This window comes from Clinocottus analis, unplaced genomic scaffold (genome assembly GCF_023055335.1).
Source record: "Clinocottus analis isolate CAN_PGR_092001 unplaced genomic scaffold, fCliAna1.0.p SCAF_1, whole genome shotgun sequence".
Lineage (NCBI taxonomy): Eukaryota > Metazoa > Chordata > Actinopteri > Perciformes > Cottidae > Clinocottus > Clinocottus analis.
This window is the reverse complement of record NW_027175820.1, coordinates 15,606,053-15,627,849: the sequence shown is the minus strand read 5'-3', so window position 1 is coordinate 15,627,849 and position 21,797 is coordinate 15,606,053. Positions and strand designations below refer to the sequence as shown.

Below are 21,797 nucleotides of genomic sequence, written 5' to 3'. Positions count from 1 at the left end.
CATTTTGCCAGAGGTTGATGAAAGACTACAACAGAAGAATAAGAAAAAACAATAAAGTATGAATATATATACATAGGCTTTTATGTTGGTTTGATTCTAAAGGTGTCTTGCCCCAACAATTGAGAGCACTTGGAGAAATCTTGAATATATATATTTCATTGTTTTCCAATTTTCGTAAAATAAATTATCAAAACAATTCAACTTGTGATTACATTTCATGACTCATATGGTGCATGTGTTATATTGCACAAAGATGTTTTTGTTATCTTGGCTTCTAGCCATGGTTGTGCTGTTTCCATAAAGGTGCAGTGCTTCTATATTGCAGTGAAAATCAAGGCCGTTGAGAGTAAAATGGGACATATTTTACTAATGCTTTATAAATTAGTTAACCATTGATAATATATCATTGCTGGTTAAACAGTGATTGATTAATTTATCTAAGCCTCATTAGTTTATTAACTATGGATAAAGCAAATGACAGCAGCTCATAAGCTCTTTATTAAACTCTACTTGAAAGTGGTACCCATGTGGTGCGTTGCTACGTCCATAATTTGTAGATTACATTTTTTAAAGTAATTTTAATGCACTACCATTAGTTCAACGCTTTTCCCCTCTGTCCTGTTCATACAAACTGGTCAACACTTCCTGTCGGTGACTCCCTCTGGCTTTCAGAACTGCTGCTTACACAGTGTTGCCTAGTGAAGAATGGGACAAATCATGCATACAGCAGGGGGATCGACGGTCAGTCAGTCTGTCAGTTTTAAAGACAGACACACACACACACACATGCATACACAAACACACACTCTCCAGTCTGAGTGCCAGTGATAACATAGCTCAGCAGACCCATCTCCTCATTTCCCGTGTCCTCGTCCAGAGTTGGTTCTGGCACTGCAGCTTCCGCTAAGAGCTCCAGCCAGAGACATCAGAGCAGGACAGTATCCGCTCTGAGGTGTGTGACTGTGTGGTCTCTTCTCCGTTCCCATAACCCAGCATGCCCTGGTACCCCTTTACCCATCGTCGGGCAGTAAAGAGAAGGGAATGCATGAGAGGGAAGGAATAAACCAGGTGTGTAAAAACCTCAGTGATGCTCCAAGAGGAAACTGATGAACGTCTATCATGTCCCATCTTAATGTGTTCTAACATGCCCTCAGAAGAACAAGAGGTCAAAAGGTCAGCACTCATCAATACCTAAAATGCTAATATGTACGCACCAGAGGAGAAGATCAATTTTATTGATCCAAAGTTTAGTGTTCCTCAGACACAACATTAAGAGTTCACCCAGAGAAATCCATCATTTCCGGCATTTCACATTAGCTACAGCTCTCGTGAGTCACAGTCAGCATGAAGGACACTTAAGGTTATAAGTGTGGCATGCTGATGTGCTGTAAAAAGACAAATCTCTGAAAGAAGAGTTTATATCGCTTTTTGTGTGTAGATCTTTAAAAATGTCAATATGAATTATAAATGTAGATCCTGTAAGTTCTGTGCATTGAGTAAACACATGGATCTACTAGAAGTTATGCCAGGATTATATTTAATATATTTATGTTCAGCTATGTGTAATTGTTTTTCTGTTTGTGTCATTTTTGAGCAAATCCTATTAATTTGATGTTTGCAGGAGGAACTGCATTATTAAAAAGGCTGAGAGCTGATGGTGTATCCTCAACACCATTAAGTCAACCAGATGTAAGGTGTACTGGAAGGAGGTCATGGCGGCCCAATGTCCCGCAGGACATGGAGTCTGTAAAGGTGGACTGGAAGATTATAAGTTGACTGATAAATCAGTTCACAGCAAAGCCTGAGGTGTCATAGCGCTGCAGTCCAGAGTCAAACATCTTTCATATGGCTCAGGTTCTCCACCTTGTGGTAGCATAATTTATAGTGTACTTGTATGGCAGACTCCCATGTGTATACAATAAAGAGACCACAAACATTATGATGCAGTTATGGTTTAGTATAAAAAAGGCAATTAACTATTTACAATGATCAATAACATTTAACTACACTTGCGACAGGAAATACAAATCTGTATTCAATATATTCTGCAAACATTAGAAAGAAATCACAAAGTTAGGAACTTTTTCATGACTTCAACTATACAAATATTTAGAAGATAGCAAAAACTACAAAATCTTAGCTGCCATTAGCTCGTATGTTCAAGGACTGATAGATGGAGGATGCATAGCTGCTGTATAACATCTCTTATTCTCAGACAAGAAAAGTACAAAAGGAAAACAAAGTACAACCAGTAAGTCAGTAAAGAAACTTACCAAAGTAAAGTCATGAAGAAAGAGGAACAAAAGTGGCTCGTTTACATTGTGAAGCATCACAAAACAATCAGGGTTGTATTTATTCTAAAACAGCAAAAGACAGTTTTGTTTAAAAATATAGCAAAAAAAAAAAATAGTGCTTTGAAGAATATTGGAATTTGGAGAGTAACTCACTCATTTTCCACCTGCCACATCATCTTACTTTGGTTAATGATTTATTGTATTTTTCATGACTTTAAAGAAAGAAAAAAAAGTAAAAAGGCGCACGCACACACACACAACCTCCTAAGTTTAAGTGTTTACTTGTAAGATAAATGTTCCCCCCCAAAAAATTATTATTTTGTTTATCCAGTGTGCATGTGTATATTAGAAATGAACAAAGAAATCAATGCGAGGCTGCGTGCGTGTGGAGATCAATCTACTGGACATGACAGTTGTCTTCTTGTCTCTCTTGTTGCTTCGGTGTGTTGTGTAAATTCAGAGCATGATCCGTAAGTTCATCCTCCTCAATTGGGGAGACACACTTCCTGTTGGAGCTCTCTGCAGAAGGACTCCGGAGAGGTGAGAACCCCAAAGTCTGTGAATGAAAAGTAAAACGAGACAGATGACAAGATTAAGGGAGTCAATGAGAAAAATACAACAAAGAGAAAATATTTTGTGAATTAAAAACACACTTGTGAGTTTCCCATGGAAATGTGTCTGTTCAGAAAGGACAGAATGAGAACCACTCATAGACAATTTCACACTGCGCTACCGCAGGCCTTGAGCAATACATCGTGGTTGTGTCACACACCCAAGTCGCAGCTATTCAGAAACACCAGTGACATAAAGTCTGGTTTACAGGTGTACTTTAAACACTGTATTTTAAACACTGTTTAAAATACACTTGTTTGCTTTGCTACATAACCATTGATGTTTTACTGGCAGGAAGGTTCCAAGTTGTTACAACAAAAATAATGAGTGATGAATAAATGGCAGTGTTTTCCACATTCCTGCCCATTGATTAGGGAAGGGAAGAAAGTTGAATATATCTAATATACAGCAGCAAAATTAAACTGCTGTCAGAATGAGCCGCAGCCTGCAAAGGTCCACTGCAGCCGACATGCTCGACTCAGCCTGCAGAGCCCTGAAGCCCCGCCCCCTGCTGATGCACAGAACATTGTTTGCTTGTTTATTCAAAATATGAATATTGAACGTGTCTCAGGTCCAAATTGCACAATATTTGAAAATGTATGTTCTTGGGTCCCCAGCAGTATATGTAGAATTATGAATGGTACAGGAGACATGCAGATATTAAGACACAATGTCATACAGCAGGTCAGTCAAAGTAAATTGACGACATGTTTACCTCTTGACCTCTCTGACTTGAGACCTTTAATTTACCGCTGGTTTACTTCAGATGACCTGGACTGACTGAAAATTGAGGAGTCTGGTTTAATCAGATACCAAGAGGTAACCTCAAAGATACTATGTCCATATTTCTAAAGAGCATAAAGTAAAGACATCACTTCCTTAATTGTGATATTGCCTGGATATTTTGTTTGAGCACTTTTCAAAAAATGGCAAGCTTTTCTAGCACCTTACAGCTGTGATGAATTACATACTTATATATACAGTAAACCCATTGGACGGCATACACTCAGACATATGTTAATTACAACATCAATGATAAACATATGCTAAATCGAGAGAAAACATTTTTTCTTCTTCTTCTTTTGACCGGTCCAGCTGACTGAACAGAAAGAATGTGGTGCAGTCAGGAAGATCCTCTTTGAGAGTCACAAAGTCACGTTGAGCTCTATTCAGCTCTGTCCTCTTCATTAAGCATTTAACTCTGTTGTTCATAATTTGATCAACTAAGGTTTCTTTTCAATGTGCAATACAAATAAAGTTTGATTTGACAATACTGTGCTATATACGGCGGTGCTTATAGTATTGATCATATTGTATAATGCAATAATGCAGCGATGTGATTCACTGTTTTAAAGGCTGTGTCATTAATGACATGCATATGACAAGCAAGTTAATTTTGTGCTGCTGGCTGTTGGGGATAGATGCCACAGGTTGCTGCTGCTCACCTTGCCGTCAGATACAGATGTGTGAGCAGTCTGTCTGGCAGCTATTCGAGGACTGCAGCGCTTCACTGTGGTTCTCCTCATGATGAATGGACTGGCTTCCCCCATAGGAATGTCAGCAAAACCTATCAGAGTACAAATATTGACTTCATTTTATTTTTTGCACCACAGAGAATGAAAGTAATAATACAGTTAATGTTACACACACTTAAGTGTGTCTTAAGTTCCTAAAGAGCAGCAGAAATCTAAGAACCAACAGCTGGAGGTTCAAGTGTTAAACAGCGTTTCAAACCAATACAAATTAGAGCAGAGCATCTTACTGGTGCTTATTACCTGTAGACGCTAAATTCTCTCCATCTATGACGCTAATTACACTCCATCCCACTAGCACGAGACCAGATTGATAAAACTAGGACTCACATTATAATACACCGGCACAGAAAACTGGCGAACTACAGTTGTGTCTATGTTTGATCACCAGCCAAAATGTACCTCTCTGCACCAGCTCAGGAAGTCCCTCTGGTTTGAACTCATCTTCATGTTCAGTTCTTGGTTTGGGTGTAGTCACTGCGTTGGCTTTGATCTTCTTTGTCAGGTTGTGCAGGGCCTCCTGCGCACCGGCTTTATTACTGATGTCACGGTGACCTCTTTTCACTGAAGATGAACCCTGAGGAGACCTCTGAGGTGTTGAAGGAGCCATGTTTTCAGTGTTCTTATCCAGTTCTTCCTGGTGTTTGGAGGAAGACTTTCTTCCTGACCGCCGCCGGTGTGTACCGTCAGTGCTGCTGGAGGGGACTTTAGCTTCGTTAACACGGTGGACAGCAGTGAGCTGCTCCAGCCGGGTTGTCAGTGCATCATTAGTTTCTTCCAGTTTGTGGACTTTAACCATCAGACCACAGTATTTGTCGATGCTCTCATCTGCCTCACTGCTTTTCTCCTCCAGGAGTTTATTCAAGTCATCCAACTCACTCTTCATCACCGCCAGCTCTGAGTTTCTCTCGTCCAACTCCTTCTTCCTTCCATCGAGGGAAGCCTCAAGTTCTTCCACCTCCTTAGTTTTTTCTTCTGCTTCCACACTCTTCTGCTGCAAGGCAGTGTTTAGCTCTTCCATTTCCTTCTTTCTCTTCTCGGCCTCCATCTTCAGCTGGTTTCCCTCAGTCTGCACCTCCTCACTGCTCTTTCCATCATCTGTAACCAAAATAATTACATGAATAGAATTACTCAGCTGCACCGTCTAGGGATTTAGTTTCCATGTTTTAGGGCCAAATTGAAGTAAAATTATTCAATCTGACTGTTTACAACACAGACCTAAATTTCTCTAGTTTACCAAAATGATTTGAAAGGTATAAAAAAAAAATAAACTACTGAAATGTCTGACACGGCTATCATAGCCATCTTGTTTCACATGATGGTGTATGCTTTTCATTATATTGGCCTTTGTCTGTAATTAGTCAGATCTTAGATTAATTAAAAAATGCAAACTGATGTCTGTATCCAGATTGAGACTTCTCGTCTGTCCCGATTACCTCGAGATCAATTTAAAATATATATATAATACCACACCTGAGCGGTTTAACATCTCTTGCTTCTCCTGCTCCAGCTGTTTGCAGGTCTTCATCCAAAGACTCATCTTGCTCAGAGAAGAGTCCCTCTCTTTAGACAGACGAGCGACTTGAGATGTTAGCTTTGACACCTTAAGTAAGAGGACAGACAGTTATGATTTAGTCAAGAGGAAAGAACATAAATCAAGATACCATAACCACTTACAGCATATGTCTCAAATGTAAGGTATTTTGAAAATGTACAACTTTTTGTGGTAGATGCCGAATGTTGGCACGTTTTATTGTAGACCTCACAACTCCTGCTTTACAGAATGTCAGTGTAGTTTTTGTGAAAACTGCTGCACTGAGATTCAGAATCATTGGAACTTTATCATGGGATTAAAGGCGACGCAAACCAGTAAAAGTAAGCCGATTGTTATTTTTCAAAGTTACAGGGTGAAATTACATTTCAGAGTGCATGTGTAAACGTTTCAGACTTTAACAGATCTACACATGTCTATTTACCTGCTCACTGAGCTGTGCAGCAGACAGTTTGGATGCTTCCAACTCCTTCTCTATAGAGGTAACTGTCAACTGAAGAGTCTCTTGTGCTTCAGTAAGTTTCTCTTTCTCCTTTTCTGCTTGTTGCTTCTCTTGTTCCAGTAAAGAAAGAGCTGAAGCTAGGTTGTTTTTCTCCACTTCAATCAAAGAAAGGGAAGACTGCAAGTCTTGTTTTTCAGCTTCTAACATCAGTTTCTGCTCCCCTATTCTTTTCTTTGCTTCCTTTAATGAAGAAAGAGTTGTTTGCATGGTACATTTTTCATTTTCTATCAAGAAAAGACTAGACTGAAGCGCCTCCTTCTCGTCAGCTAACATCTTCCTCTCTTGCTTCAGTCTCTCTTTCTCTTCCTCAACAGATGCAAGAGTGCAATGCATATTATCTCTTTCTTGTTCTACTGAAAACAAGGTTAAGTGCAGTTTCTCTTTCTCCTCTGCCAGCCTTCTATTTTCTTCTATCTGTTCTTTTTCCACCGTGATAGAAGAGATGTGTTTTACTGAGGCCTCCCTCTCCAACGTTTCTCTGGCATCGTTTTTAGCTTTGATAAGTGTTTCAAGCTTCTTAATTTCTTCTTCCAAAGCCACAATACTGGTCCTCAGGGTATTTCTCTCCTTCTCCCACTCCTCTCCCTGAGAGTGGAGCCTCTCTCCTTCTCTCTCGCACTCGTCCAGAGAAGATTGCAGAGATGTTTTTTCTTCCTCCATCTTTACCAGCAGAGACTGCATTTTCGCTTTCTCGCCTTCTGTTTCTGCACTCTTTTGTTCAATCGAGATCGCTCTCTGCTGAGAGGCCAATAACTGTGCCTGGAGGTCAACCATTTGATGGTTTAGCCTTTCTGCTTCCTCCTTCATTCCTTTCTTCAGCTCTTCTACCCTGCATTTCTGTCTTTCGTCTTCCTCTCTTCTATCCACCTCAGCCTTCTCCAACCCCCTCTCCAGCTCCTCCTTAACGGCTTTCAGTTCTTCTATCTCTCCGTTTTTTGTTTCCAGCTCTCTCTCCATGTGTTCTTTTTCAGATCTAAGGTTTTCCAGCTTGGCAGAGAGCTCCAATAGTTTCTCGCCGAGCTCCGTCTTCTCCTCCTCCACCTGAGGGTCAGAAGGTGGTGACAGTTAAAGAAAGACAGCAGCTAAGTTTGTGAAATGAGACACGGTGGATGAGAAGTAGAGAGAGGAAAAGAGCAGAGAAAGGGGAAAAAATCTAAATATTATATTCCATGGTTTACAAAAACAAATATTTTACTATTACATCACATATACATAGCAACTGGCATCAGATAGCAAAACATAAATGTGAAGGTACCTTTCTCTTTTCCTCCTCCAGATCAGCTTTGTCTGACTCGGCCTGTGTAAAGAGCATAAAACATTTGTATTATTTTAAACTGAGCAGATGCTGACCTTTTATAGAACACCCTCAAATGGGAATTTTATCCAATCAATGGTCAAATAAATTTAAGTGCTTATTTTTGTCAGACAAATGAATGTTTATAGAATACAGAATACCTGTAACACAGCTTCTTCTAGACTTTGCTCTTCATCTTCCTTCTCTCGCTCGAGAACATTAATGCGATCTTGCAGTGAGTCAGACTTCCTGTGGGCAGCTAAAAAAGGTAGAGTCACAATTAGACTGAAAATAACTCACCAAACTCAAGAGGGTAAATAATTTCAGAGGATGTTAAGAGCCACCTTTGAGGAGCTCTCCCATCTTCTTTTTCTTTCGCTCGTCTGACTCTATGCGGACTTGGAGCTTTTCAATACCGGTCCTCATCTGCCGGACCTCATCTTGTGTTGAGTTCAGACGAGAGGCAATCTCTCCTTTTTCAAGTAGAGAAGACTCCAGAGACTGGGAAAGACGGCAAACTTCTCCCTCTAAAGCCTTGAGGAGAAAGGAGGAGGATCAGAAACGAAAGTGCATCTGAAACATTTTTGAGTTCATTGGTCCAAGCACTCTTTACAAAAAGAGTGCTAACTTTAAATTCTCTTTAAAAAACACACTCTTAACTCTCCCCTTAAAAAAGGAAAAGTTTTGTAAAAACAAGGTCTCAGAGAAAACCCTATCTCAATAAGTTGTAACCCCCTCACCTGTATCTTGCCAACCATGGACTCGGTATTTTGATTGGCCGAGGTGTGGTCTATTGCGATCTGGTCCAGCTGGCTGATAAGCTTGTGTCGTTCTCCACTATGTTGGGACATTACCTGTTCAAGTGCTTTGATCTGTTCCAGAAGCTGTTGAGAATGAGAAGAAAAGGAGGGCGTTAACATACCTGACCACATGACAAGATCTTCTTCTATGCACTATGTTTGTTATGCACCTTCAACTTCGTCAAATTCCTTGTATGTGCAACGTACATGGCAATAAATTATTCAGATTCGGACCCCACCAGAAACAATGTTAAATTAATATTTTTTTCCTTTTTGCTATTTACATTTCTTTAGCTGTAGTTACAATTAGGATAAAAATGAGAATGTGCAGAAAATGCCACAGTCTGAACTATTTACAACTTAAATTGATGAATAAGGTCTTGTATAAACTTATTCTAGCCATTTAGAGGCATTTCTGCTTCTATCCATCCATGTTGCCATGTTCTAAATTAAAAACAAAAAATCTAAATGGAGGACTGTGCCTCCAAGACTATTAAATTAATTATTTTTAATTAATTAATTAATTCATTAATTAAAAGCCTATTTTGCCCTGTTTCACATTAGTTGACCTTATGGAACTGTGCACAAGTCCGAGACCCTTGAATGTTACACATACGTACCTGTTGCCTCTCTGTCTGCAGTTTCTCCATGCTGCTTTGCAGAGCTTCATACTCCTTCCTGTCTGCTCGAATGTCATCTTCTAGGATGGAGATCAGGTTTCTGGTGTCACAGTTGGTCTTCTCAAGACTGTGAACTTTCTCTCTCCACTGGCCCAAAGACTGTTCCAGGTCATCTCGCTCCTCAGTACATGACACAAGTTCAGACCTCAGCTGGGTTGTCTGGTGAAATAGAATGATTGAGAATAGTTATGGTACACTAATTAATGAGCCTAAAAAAACACCAAATTTTCAATGAGTTATTGCTGTTGTCAAGTTTTTGGACAGGGGAAAACAAATGATGGAGCCTATATTAATGTAATTGATAAATCCCTGATCCATGCACATTCATTTTGCTCTCATATCGAGTATTTTGAACTTTTAGTTCTCGAAAAGTCCTCACCTCATTCATAATTATTTGCATCTGCTGCTCCATGCTCGAACAAGTCTTTCTCCGGATCTCCAGCTCATCCACCAGTTTGTTCTTCTCACCCTGTAAAGTCTCCAACTCAGACTCCATGCCCAGGATGTGCTGCTCCAGGTTGGCTTTCTCAGAGCGAACTCTCCTCAGCTCACTCTCCTGCTGAAGGAATTTCTCGTCCCATCCGCCTACAGAATCAAAGAAAATATCTATGATAAACCAACATGCAATAACATAGCACATATCTTCAAACCTGCACATTCATTTATAAGGTGCCATGACATTTACGCTGCGGTTAAAAAATAAACTTGTATTTTATTTGTAGGCGTTCGCAGACGCATACTTCAACTAAGGTTTAAAATCAGTCAAAATAAGCTTCCGTGGCCCTTATAGGCAGTAAAATTGGGCAATATTTACCTTTGGCCATTTCCAGTCCTTCCAGCATCTCCATAACATCATCCAGCTGGAATTTAGCGGTTTGGAGTTGCAGACTTAATGTCTCCCTTTCCTCTGATAGTCGAGTTGTCTAAAATTGAATTATGCAATATTAGTGTCAGTTAAACTAAAGCATTAGTGTAACAATTTAATGCATTGTTTAGGTGGTATTCTACAATTTCTTTCCACTACCTGATCAGCAACAACTTTCTTCTCCTCCAAAGCGATTTTTAGCTTATTTGCTGAACCCTGTGCCTTTTCCTCTGCTGCATGAACTTTCTTTTCCAAATTTTGAACTTGGACTTTCAGTTCAGAAGTCAACTCCATTCTCAGTGCGAGGTCGGAACTCAGCAGCTCAAACTCCGAGCGTAAGGTCTGGAGTTCTTGTTTAGTGATCATTTCCGTGAAGTGGTTGAGGTCATCTTGTACCTGCAACGAGTCTGCTGCTGACAGACAGATTGAACATAAAAAAGTTATTCTACTAAAGTGAGCTGCTTAAAAACCCATACTCGGCATCTAATGTCAATTCTAACTAATTTGAAGATGGTGAGATGTTTATATTGTCCTCAGCAGTAGCCTGTATCTGTACCGCTTAAGTTTTTAAAGCAAATTATACAACCCATATATATTCCTTTTATTTCAGACTGGTGAGTCCATATAGCAACAAAAACAAATACAACAACGATATATAAAATACAATTTAAGGGACACAGGTATAATCATTGCAGTTGAAAAGTCACTTTCAACGATTGAAACTGCAGTCACGAGCACCATTGAATTACTCACCAGAGGATTCTTCTAATTGTCTGGTCTCACCAACAGAGGAAGATGGTAGAGAAATATTGACTATTTCAGGATTACTTTTAAGGACATCTCTAGGACTACTGCTGTTTTCAGGAAACTGCAAAAAAAGAAGACAAAATCCACTCTGTCTTCATCAAAACTCAAATTTACCAGGAACAAAATGCTCAAAGCAAAACATGCCTTTCGAGGAGAGAAATATTGGTCAAGGTTCCTGGTTACATAAATAATAAAATCAATAAGTGAAGTATCCCAAATTTAAATCAATGTAAGCATTAGGTTTGAAGGAGAAATAGATGGTAATATTGTTCTACCTGATCTAAAGGGGGTTGTTGTTGTTGATGCGGCTCCTCGTTACCCGTCGTAGCGGCTGTACATGCCTCCCTTTCCTCGTCAAGTTGTTGGACCATCTCCTGTTCATTGATGTCCTCTTTAAACACCAGCTCCGTCTCACTGCCAGGGTTGCGGGATATTTAAATGTATAACATAAAAACATACAAAAACACGTTTGTGCATATTATAAAAACTCATTATACCTGAATGCTTCGTCAGACTGGTGGGAAAGTTCACCCAGTTCAGCTACCATTGGGGTCAGCTGTTCCTGTACTGCAACGGACTCCGCATTGACGCTTGTATTAAGTGTTGGCTCTACGTCGGTGTGTCCTGCTGGAAAAAATGTTGCATTGACGTCATTTTAAATATTTACATTTATTTATTTATTTTCTATTATATCAAAGCTGGTCGATCAATCAATTAATTCAATAGATGGTTTGGGAAAAGGTTTAAAAAAATTAAAAAACCTTTACTTCTTCACCTGGTTTGATTTTAATGACAAAATAATTGGAAGTGATGCGACACAATCTGACATTTTTGCCAGCCAGCCCGTAGTGTTAGATAAAAAAATTAAAAAAAACTGTAATCTTCGTTAAACTTACCATCAATATCCGTCTCCTCAGTCTCCATGTGGTGGACCTTCTCTCCTCGGTCCTTCTGGGTTCCTTGCGATTCTGAGAGCTGCTGTATGAGGCTGTGTTGTTGGCCCACCTGCTCCAGTAGCGAGTCGTACTGCTGTTTGAACACAGTCAGCTCGTTCTGTAAGCCCGCCAACTCCTGATGCAGTTCTGCCTGCTCCGCCTCAAACTGTTGGATTCTGTTAAATGTCAACATAAGCGTAATGCTATTATAATTCTAGCTAATATTACAAGTTAAAGATACTGAAAATATCATCTATAGTGATTCATAAAAACTAAATATGTACGGTACCTGTCTCTGTTCTCTTCCTCCGTCCTCTTGTCTGTTAGATCGAGCCGCTCTTTAAGTGAAGCTACCTCTTCTTCGTGCCTTTCTATTATTTCTTGTAACTGCAGCTTTTCTTCAGTTACTTGATTCACACTGGAATGCAGTTTGATGTTTTCTTCAGTCAGCTCTTCATAGTTACCCTCCAGCTGAAGCTTTTCCTCAACTACCAGATTCAAGTTGGTAACAGCGATAGTTTTCTCGGAGATTAGCTCAGTTAGTTTAGCCTCGAGTTGTAACTTTTCCTCATTTATCAGATTGAGAGTAATATCTAGTAGGGCTTTCTTCTCCACGACTTGTCTAAGGGTCGATTCAGCTTCCAGTTTCTCTACAGTCATTTGATCAATATTCTGCTTTTCTGTAGTCAACTGCTGAATGTTGGTCTGCAGTTGTTTGTTCTCCTCAGACAGCTTGTCTAAACAGGCTTTCAGCTGTTTCTTCTCTGCATTGACTTGAATTGCCTCAGTTTCTACCTGTTCTTTTTCATTTTTTAACTGTGCCAAAGTAGTCTCAATGTTGTTTTTCTCCTGTTGCAGCTGGTTAAGATTATGGTCTCTGTCCTCAATCGCCTGCCTGAGGGTAGTCTCCAACTTGATATTTTCCTCTGTGGTCTGACTGAGTTTAGACACTAAAGTAGCAACATTCTCCTCCAGCTGTTTCTGTTCAACAGCTTCATCTTCCAGACGAGTGATTTCACAGCTCCTCTCCATCAGCTCCTCCTTAGCTGTGACATACTGTGTCTCCAGCACTGAGTTCTGAGACTGGACCTCATCTAACCGGGTTTCCAAAACAGATACCTGAAAAGGTGAAAGCTTAGATTAAATTCAATCATGTTTTAGTAGCTAGTAACGATGATGACAATTTGCTACATGAAGTTTAGAAAAGTAAATACACAAATGATTTTGATTGACTTTTGTGTAACAAAGGGGTTCTACCTGGGCTTTGCTGTCCTCCAGCCTGGCCTCCATGTCAAACATCTGAGTTTGGTTGTGAGCTAGCTGAGCCTCCAATGACTCTTTGGTTTCCTTTAGCTCCTCTACCCGACTGTCAAAAGAGTTCATGACCGTCTCATTGTCCTCCAGGTCCATTTGCAGCATCTCCAGCTGAACCTTCATGAGAAGAACAACACGATGAATCTTCAAACTTAATTTTAGAAATACCTCTTCCAACCTACCCACTTGGTACAATACTACAGACAAGACTTCTATAACTGTGAACCCTTTCCACTATATGTAATAAGATTGTTGACATATAAGCAAGAATTAATCAGTAACCAACCTTGATTTTGTTCATGGCAGCCATCTTCTCCTTCAGAAGATCTGCTGTTTTGACCTGTTCTGCCTCTGCTTTATTCAGCTTCTCCTTCAGACTCTTGATCGTGTTGTCTCTCTCTTCCAAGCCGTGTGACGCTGCCAACAGAGTTGCTTTCATTGTCTTGATCTCCTCCCGTCGAGAACATGATTCTGTTTTAGCAACAGCCACAGATTTCTTAGCGGCTTCAAGTTTCTCTTTGAGGATCTTCTCTTTATTGAGGAAATTTTCAACATTCAACGCATGACTCTCTTTGTCGCTGTTTATCGTCTCTGTGAGCTCTTTGATTTCTTTCTCCAATGTAAAGATCAGATTGATTTTCTCAGCAAGGGTGTTCTCCAAAGTGCACTTGGTTTCAATAGTGGAGATATGACTTCTCTCAAGCGCTTCTAGATGCTTGTTAAGGTCAGCATGGGACTGGTTGACCACAGCCAGTTCCTTCTTCAAGACTGGAAGCTTGTCTGCTGCATCTTTGCTTGCCGTTACCTCCTCTTCCAAGGAAGCCACCTGCTCCAGAAGGTTGTTGATCTTCTCAGTGTGAGCTTGCTGGAGGTTCTTTATAAGAAATAGAAGTTTTGTATTATACAAGTACAGAGCATGATACACAGTATTAGAAACTATGTAAAACAAATTAAATATAATATATTTTAGTGCAATATATTACCTCAGCCACTTCCTTTGTCTCTTGAACTGCATTTTCCAGCTCAGCCTTTTGTTTCTCCAGACACAAAATCTGAGCTTCAGCCTCTCTGAACTGCTTCTCCTGCTCTTCTGTGTGGCTCTGCAGATCAGTTAGTTCATTCTCTAACTGTTTAAGCTCTTCTGATTTCTTATCATGCAGCTTTCTGTGTTCCTCTTCATTGTCTGACATTGTCTTTATTTGTTTCTGCAGCTCAGCTCCCAGTTGCTTCTGGACCTTCAGGAACTGATCCGCTGAACTGACCTGAATACAATTAGAACAACTATAGCTTTTACTGGTTCAGACTAAAGTAAGGAATAATACTCAACATAATGAAAAAGCATGGGGCGTAAGATTACAAAATCAGATGAATAGATTGAATCTCTTACTAAAATTTAAACTCATTCATAAAATGCTTCAGTGCCAGATATAAGAGTGGTAAAAATGACATTTGTGACAGCAAAGATAGTCTGACCATAATGTACACATTGGTCAAAAGATTATCTAGTATTTTACAATATATTATAATCTGTTACAACATCACTAAAGTCAGCCAAAAATGCCCATACATTTCAATCAACTAAAAGAAATGACAATGTATAAACAAAAGACTGCTACATATATAAAAATATGTTGCAGTACAGAATAACATACCTGATTTCTGGTGAGCAGCAGATCTTGCTTAGTCTCCTTCAACTGAAGCTTAAGGTGCTCATTCTCTTCAACCTTTGCTGAAACACTCTCCTCACACTGCTTCAGCAGGGCTGCCTTCTCTTCTGCCAACCTGGTCGAGTTCAGACAACAAAGACAGATAATTGCATGTTAAAAGCAAGCTAAAGTTATTGTTTCCCCAAGGAAACAATAGGGACACAGTATTCATATCACTAAACACCAAAGCATACCAAAGTATTTTATTGTGGCAGTTATAAATTATTCTCTGAAACCTTAAAATCTCATGTAGCAAAGTGACGCAGTCTCAAAAAATACTAAACTTTATTAAGTTTATAAAAGGTTGGATTTATCACAGGGCTGTTGTATTGGAAAAGGAGTTCATTCAAAAATATTAACTAAACAACAAATACAACTCCGACCTGATAGTTTGCTCTTCTTGCTGTGCAGTAGCTTGAGCGAGGCTCTCTCTTAGCTGTCTGGTCTCAGCTTGGCCCAACTCGATGAGCTGGTCTTTAGAGCGCGCAAGGTCACAGGCTGCCTGGTGGTCGCCCTGCAGCTCGGTGATGGTCCTCTCAGCCTCCTCTCCTCGAGTGATTTCCTTTTGCAACTGCAACTCCAGACTTTTGACCTATTTAGATTAAAGAATAAGCACACGGGCAAGTTTAATCAATGGCTATTTCTGTAATTGTTTAAGGTCGAATCATATTTAAAAATGTTATTGGTGCCGTAACCAAGACCAAACTCTGAATAAAAAAAGTAAATTTTAAGTCACGGTTGCAGAAAAATTCCATTGAAAGATAGGAATTAGGGATGCCATTTTGTGTCAATTTCTTTCTTTAAAAAATACAAATTTAAAAACATTTACAAAGAAATCACCTGTGCTCCAAGTTGAGCCACTTGCACAGCAACATTTTCCAAGTCTTTGGTGTGCTTCTGTCTGGCCTCGGAGAATGTAGACTGGAGCTCGTTGTACTGATGCTCCCTCTCTTCCAAGTCTGTGCTCTTGTTGAGGAGTTCTCCCTTCAAGGAATCAATGTGAGCAGACATGCTGGCCTTGTCTTCTTCTACGCTCATGAGCTGCTTCTACAATAGCAAGTGGAAAGGGATCAGACCACAGAATTATAAGACAATAATTAGAATACAACACATCCTACAATGCACTTGGCAACACTAGTTGAAGATAAATAGACTTAAAAGACTTTATGTGCAATTTATGCTTTCTAACATTGTTATTATAAATAAATCATTTTTTAATTAAAATAAAACTTTAAATCTAAAGATAGGTTTTGAGTTACACAACTAAAAAAAACCTGGTTCTTCCAATATGCACATATATGTGCTAAACATGACAGAACAAGTGCCCAGTATGCATGCTCATGAATGTTTCCTTAATCCATAATTTAGGTGAATATATTGGAAGTATATTCCAACGTTACCTTTACGTTATCATTAGCCTCATTCAGCGAGATGAGGCTGTTCTCCAAGTTGCCAATTTTGTCAGTGAGGTCTTTTTGCACCGCCTCAGTTTCATTAATCAAGGTATCCTTTTCTTGCTTCCATTCCAGAAGAGCTTGATGTTCTTGTTTCAGTTTCATACACTCATTCTGACTTGCAGTGAGATTGGATTTCAGCTCTTGACTCTCATTTTCTTTCACAGTCAACCTGTTGGTCAGATTTTCTGTCTCTTGCTTCTGTTTCTGCAGTTCAGTCTGACATCTGGTGTGATAAATACATTGACAATAATTGAAAAGCATGTTAAATATCATATTGTACATTACACTTTTTTTACTTACAGTTTTTTCCGATTGCTAAATGACAGTGGGCACAACTGGAGTCACTGTAAAGTGTGACTGAACTTTCTTCTTTTCTACAGTAAATCTTTGCTTACCTGTCATTTTTGGCCTCTACATCAGAAAATGTCTTCTTCAAGTTTTCCAGGTCTCGGGACGAAGTCTGAGTCTGATGCTCCAGTTTAGTCTTAAGTCTCTTCAGCTCATCGGCCTGTCCTTCTGATTTTGCTGAAGAGCAAATACCATACCAAAAAAATTAAAGATCAGGACAATTCTTGAAATAAATCTGCTGTCATTGCCAGTCCTACAACTATTTTACCTTTAATGTCATCTAGTAATCCATGGGTGCGTTTGAAACTCTGGTCTGCACTCTTCTTCTCTTCCTCCAGCTGACACAGACGCCGGCTACTCTGGTCCAGCTGGACAGACGCAGTGTTCTTCTCTTTCTGCAGCTCCTGGAGGGAATACAAAAAATGCAAACATGAATGGCAGCAAAATATGCTGACAGATAGGAAGGACACACACACACATTTTTTTCTTTAATCAGTTGGAATGGGAATTGCAGTATCAAGGCCAAAAAGGCAGTAACCAGCATATTGAAAGCAAAGTTACCCACCTCCATTTTTTTGCGGAGGTCCTGCTCTTTGGTCTGGCTGGCCTGGAGACTCTGCTCTGACCTCAGCAATTTCTGTTTCTGCTCCTCTACCTCCTTCTCTATCTGACTCTTCTGGAAGCACATCTGGAAAGAAGCAAAAGGAGAGAAAAAGTTAAGATGAGAAGCGAGAACAAGTATATACACAAGAGCAGAAAGAGAGACGTGTGACACAAATGTCAAATGCCCCAAACCCTTACACAGACAGATGATGCAAAAGCTGGAGCTACTCCTGATATTCTACATTACATCATCCATCAGCCAATGTGAACTGCAAATAACAGTCAGCTTTTTCAGCATTGCTGGCAGGTGGCATGCCTTGCACAGAAACAGAAGTAGATGATTCCACTACATCTTGAACTGAATTGCACTATTCTCACAACTTTCATACAACATATCTGAATCTGTGTATATTATGTTAACAGTAACAATATCATTAAGGTAGGAATAATATTAATGACAACATTACCTTCTCCATGTCAGCCTGCAGTACGTTGTGGTCTTTTTTAGACTGTTGAATCTCTTGTGTCAGCTTGGTTCTGGTCTGGTTCAGCTGCTGATCCAAAGCCTGGTGAGATGTCTGCAGCTGGACCAGTTCCTACATAAAATAAGTCAGAGACAAACCTTTTTAGATTACAATTCTCAAACTATTAAGGTAAAAAAAAAGTTATGTATCTAAGTTATGGCACCTTTTGACTATCTCTCTCTTGGTCCTTCAGTTTCTGCTCCAGGGCTCGCTTGCAGCTCTCAGCATTGTGTCTCTGACAGCTCATCTCCTCTGAGACTTGTTTTAGTTTCTGCTCAACTGAGGTACACTAAGAACAATAAGGAAAATAGTTGCCATTTACAAATCTTTTTACCCATCTTGCTTTCTTTAACTATGAAATCAAGCTGAAATAGAACAAAAACAATACATCCCATATCAATAAAGTCTTTATGTACTATCATGGAGACCTACTTTGGCCACAACTTGCTGTTGTCCATTTGTGGCCTGACTCAGCTCGTGGCTGGCCTTGGCCAGGTCTCTGTCACGTTCAGTCAGCTCTTTGCGGGCCTGGTTCAGTTGAGTTTGTAGTTCCTGCAGCTTGGAGGCTTGGTTATGAATTTCCTTTTCGTGCGTGGACAGATTCTTTTCCAGCTCTGACGTACGGCCACGCAGCTCTGATGAAGAAAGAGTAAACATATAAGGGCTGTGGCTGAACATAATCAGGACATTTCATTCAAAAGGATCTAAATACATTTTTCAGTGGTAGTAGATGAGCAAAACAATAAAAGGCTTTCTAATATTTCACAGGAAAGATAACAAACACTTTATATGGTATGAATTCCAAAAGAAATGCTGAAACAGTCCACCTTGGTTGATGGTCTTCAGCTGCTCCATCTGTTGAGAGGACCCACAGGGACTCTGCACTGCTCTGGAAGAGCTCATCCGCTGGCTGGTTTTAATAGGAGTCTCCTCATGGGATTTCCAAAGGGATGTTCCCCGCCTCTTCAGAGGCGTTTCCATTGCATCCTGAGACTGGCGACTGTTGGTCTGATCCTGCAGTTGCCATGGGAATATGGAAGATCCAGCTTGGCGGGCAGCAATGTCCTTGTGGCTTACAGTGACCGAGGACTGATTCAACAGCTAAAAGAGAAGAGTTAAGTTAACGTCAACAATTACAAAGAAACAAACCCACATAATAAAGTTATGAACTTACCTTGACCTGTAGGACTTTGAGTTCAGTCTCAAGCCTTTTTCTTTCTTCTACCTCCTGTCTGTATTTCTCCTGAAGCTCATCTAGTCTATTATCTATGGAACGCAGATACAATAATCATGTTAGGGCAAACTGACAAACTCATCCAGTCACTCAGATACATATTGTTTTTTTTTAATATAAGCAAAAGATACACAAGTAGATGAGAAGCAGCGATATATCTAAAATGTGCATTGATATCACCATCGCAGATAAGCACTCTGGAGACCAAAGAAGTAGAAGAAAAAAATCTAAAGAAAAATATAACATAATACATGCAGCAGGAACTTGAGACAGGTTAAAAACAAACAGAAGTACCCTGCTGTCTATCGGCTGGGACAGGAGCTGGGGTAGAAAAAGTTTTCTGTGGGGTAGAGTAGGGCTGAAGCTCAGAGGACGACGACGACAAGGAGGAAGAGCCAGCAGACTGCGAACGATCCAGTTCATTTTTGTACCTGAGCAGATGGAAAGACAACAAAGAATGCAGTGTTTTCCATCAGATCAAAACCTTTATAATATCCATTAATTTTAATCATGACTCACTCAGTACTTGACAAAGCCCAAGTCTGAGTCACTACATTGTAACTCTCCTCCTCTCCCCACATAAAAAATATCCATCAACAGACACCAAACTTACTTTTTCAGCTCCTGCTCCAGTCGCTCTATGGTCTTTCTACAGGAGCTAAGCTGACCATCAAGATAGCTCACCTGGGATTAAGAAAATCATTTAGTTAGGGTTTATTTTCCTTTTTCAACATCTGATCTTAAAAACATTTTTTTTGTTGCATCTGTAAAATATGAATATTGGCTGTTCATTATCAGTAATCTGATAACTGTCCCGTACTACTGATTGAATGAGTTTCAAACTAAACAGCATTAAACTGCAGAAGATCTTTCATTCTCAAATCAGTAACTGACCTGCTGCTCTTTGACTCCAAGATCATGGACAACCCTTTGACGGGCTTTCTCCACAGAGTCACAGGACTCTACTAAAGACTGGTTCTCTCTTTTCAAAGCAGTGGTCTCAGTACGTTCACTGTCCGCCTGGAGAAAAAGAAACATCGATAATTATTTAACAGATATCTATAATAGTAATACTAAAATTGATCATTCCTGTGTCTGTATATTTTCTATTAGAATTTCAACTTCTGTTAAGACAATGCAAAATAAATTTCACCAAAGGACGCAATACAGTTTAATCATTTTGATAATTATCAATTAAAAACTGACCTTTTGTTTCTGTTTTTGCAGGGCAGCCTCTAAGGCATCCAGCTGAAACTGTTTCTGGTTCCTGTCCTTCTTCAGTTTGTCCAGCTGGACCTCCATCTCCTGGATCTTCTGCAGGGCTTTCCCTGGAAGTCCATCCTTCCACTCCTCCACCGCCCAGCTCATGGTTTATAACCTGAATAACCAGATATTAATTAATTACAATAATATGAAGATCAGTTAGTAACATTACTGTCACAGATGATTTCTGTATTACCATATGACAACAAATGGTTTTATCCCAGAGAGGCTACAACACTAAACACTGCACATGAAGTTCAGCAGATCTGCAGCTTTTAGGAAACTTGTTCCATATATGTGGAGCAGAAAAACTGAATGCTGCCTCTCCATGTTTAGTTCTGACTGTTGGAACAGAAAGTCGACCAGAATCAGAGGACCTGAGGGGTCAGGGTGGTTCATAAGGTAGCAGCAGATCACTCATGTATTTAGGCCCTACACCATTCAGTGCTTTTTAAACCAGCAGCAGGATTTTATACTCAATTCTTTGTTTGACAGGAAGCCAGTGCAGAAACCTCGGAACTGGATTGATGTGATCCACTTTCCTGGTCTTAGTGGGAACTCGAGCTGAAGTGTTCTGTATCAGCTGCAGCTTTCTGATTGACTTTTTACAGTAGTCAACTTAGGTCTACTGATGATTAATGCATGAACAGGTTTCTCCAAACCCTGTTGAGACAAAAGTCCTCTGACCCTTGATACACGACAATAGTAGGCAGATTTTGTAATTGTGTTGATATTGCTGTTTAGGTTGATGTCTGAATCCATCACGTAACGTTATTGTTACCATATTGGCGTTAGTTGGACTTTAGTTATCGTTTGTACAGTAACGTAAACGCCAGATAAACATACATCTCATAATTGAATAACTGAATTTAGCTTTAATTTGAAGAGAAGCGTAAACGTTGACTTTACGTTAGCGTCAATTGTGTCTGTTAGCGTTAACGTTAGCTGCGTTGAACATGGTTTCAGCAAACGTTAATTTTTATTTAACGCAAAAGACGACCAATTAACGACTGGAGGAAACGAAATGGGTTTTTTTTTGTGAAGTGACATGCGATAGCGTTAAGACTCAATGAGTTGCTACAAGCGTAAAGATTCAGGATAGATACACTTACTTTGGGCGCGATGCTTCGTATCACACACACAAACTGTTTGGGATTTTCTCGTTGAAAATTCAAACTCAGCCGGAGCAAACCGCAAATCCCTCAGCTCCCTGCTCATTGGCTATTCGATATGACGTCAGCCACACAACGCACACGATTGGTTAACTTGTGGTTTACTCAGCGCTCCCTAGTGGCGAAACTGTAGGTACGCCTCCTCCACACTATTTCTTTTGAAACGCCTAGTTTTCCTGTCCTACTCGGTGTTTCCCTAAATATTGGATTCGTTAGATTAGTTCGACAAATGTTAGGCTGGGAAGACAAGCTTGTGTGCCACGTGTGAGACTATATTTCACATTGGATGTAAAACATTTAAGA

At 39.8% G+C, this 21,797-nt stretch overlaps 1 protein-coding gene across 5 annotated transcripts; it reads right to left on the bottom strand.

Annotated features, from left to right (window-relative positions):
- Positions 1-1,936: 1,936 nt before the first annotated feature.
- On the bottom strand, positions 1,937-21,535 carry cenpf (centromere protein F). 5 transcript variants are annotated; one of them, XM_068591094.1, is made up of 39 exons: positions 21,435-21,470; positions 20,835-20,985; positions 20,266-20,437; positions 19,954-20,079; positions 19,673-19,743; positions 19,354-19,490; positions 19,000-19,091; positions 18,653-18,926; positions 18,258-18,460; positions 17,989-18,114; positions 17,769-17,897; positions 17,264-17,386; positions 16,967-17,102; positions 16,746-16,875; positions 16,294-16,573; positions 15,734-15,940; positions 15,277-15,485; positions 14,840-14,969; positions 14,171-14,449; positions 13,474-14,061; positions 13,131-13,304; positions 12,163-12,992; positions 11,835-12,049; positions 11,436-11,565; positions 11,214-11,352; positions 10,885-10,999; positions 10,291-10,544; positions 10,081-10,189; positions 9,646-9,851; positions 9,207-9,425; positions 8,527-8,670; positions 8,131-8,320; positions 7,948-8,045; positions 7,748-7,789; positions 6,415-7,533; positions 5,912-6,041; positions 4,841-5,536; positions 4,352-4,473; positions 1,937-2,850 (listed from the first exon to the last, which is right to left on the bottom strand). In XM_068591094.1, the coding sequence occupies exons 3-39, from the start codon at positions 20,425-20,427 to the stop codon at positions 2,692-2,694; spliced, it is 8,493 nt and encodes a 2,830-aa protein (XP_068447195.1). In that variant the 5' UTR covers positions 20,428-20,437; positions 20,835-20,985; positions 21,435-21,470; the 3' UTR covers positions 1,937-2,691. The 5 variants fall into 5 exon arrangements, with proteins under 5 accessions (XP_068447195.1, XP_068447149.1, XP_068447349.1 ...); XM_068591048.1 differs by lacking the exon at positions 20,835-20,985 and having other exon boundaries at positions 21,435-21,535; XM_068591248.1 differs by lacking the exon at positions 20,835-20,985 and having other exon boundaries at positions 10,291-10,541; positions 21,435-21,535.
- Positions 21,536-21,797: the final 262 nt, after the last annotated feature.

Coding starts and splice junctions, on each gene's coding strand:
- cenpf (XM_068591048.1), bottom strand. CDS start 20,427: ATGAGCTGGGCGGTGGAGGAGTGGAAGGATGGACTTCCAGGGAAAGCC. Junction 18,115..18,257: donor AACAGCAAGTTGTGGCCAAA/GTAGGTCTCCAT, acceptor TATTGTTCTTAG/TGTACCTCAGTTGAGCAGAA. Junction 15,486..15,733: donor TGGCTCAACTTGGAGCACAG/GTGATTTCTTTG, acceptor TAATCTAAATAG/GTCAAAAGTCTGGAGTTGCA.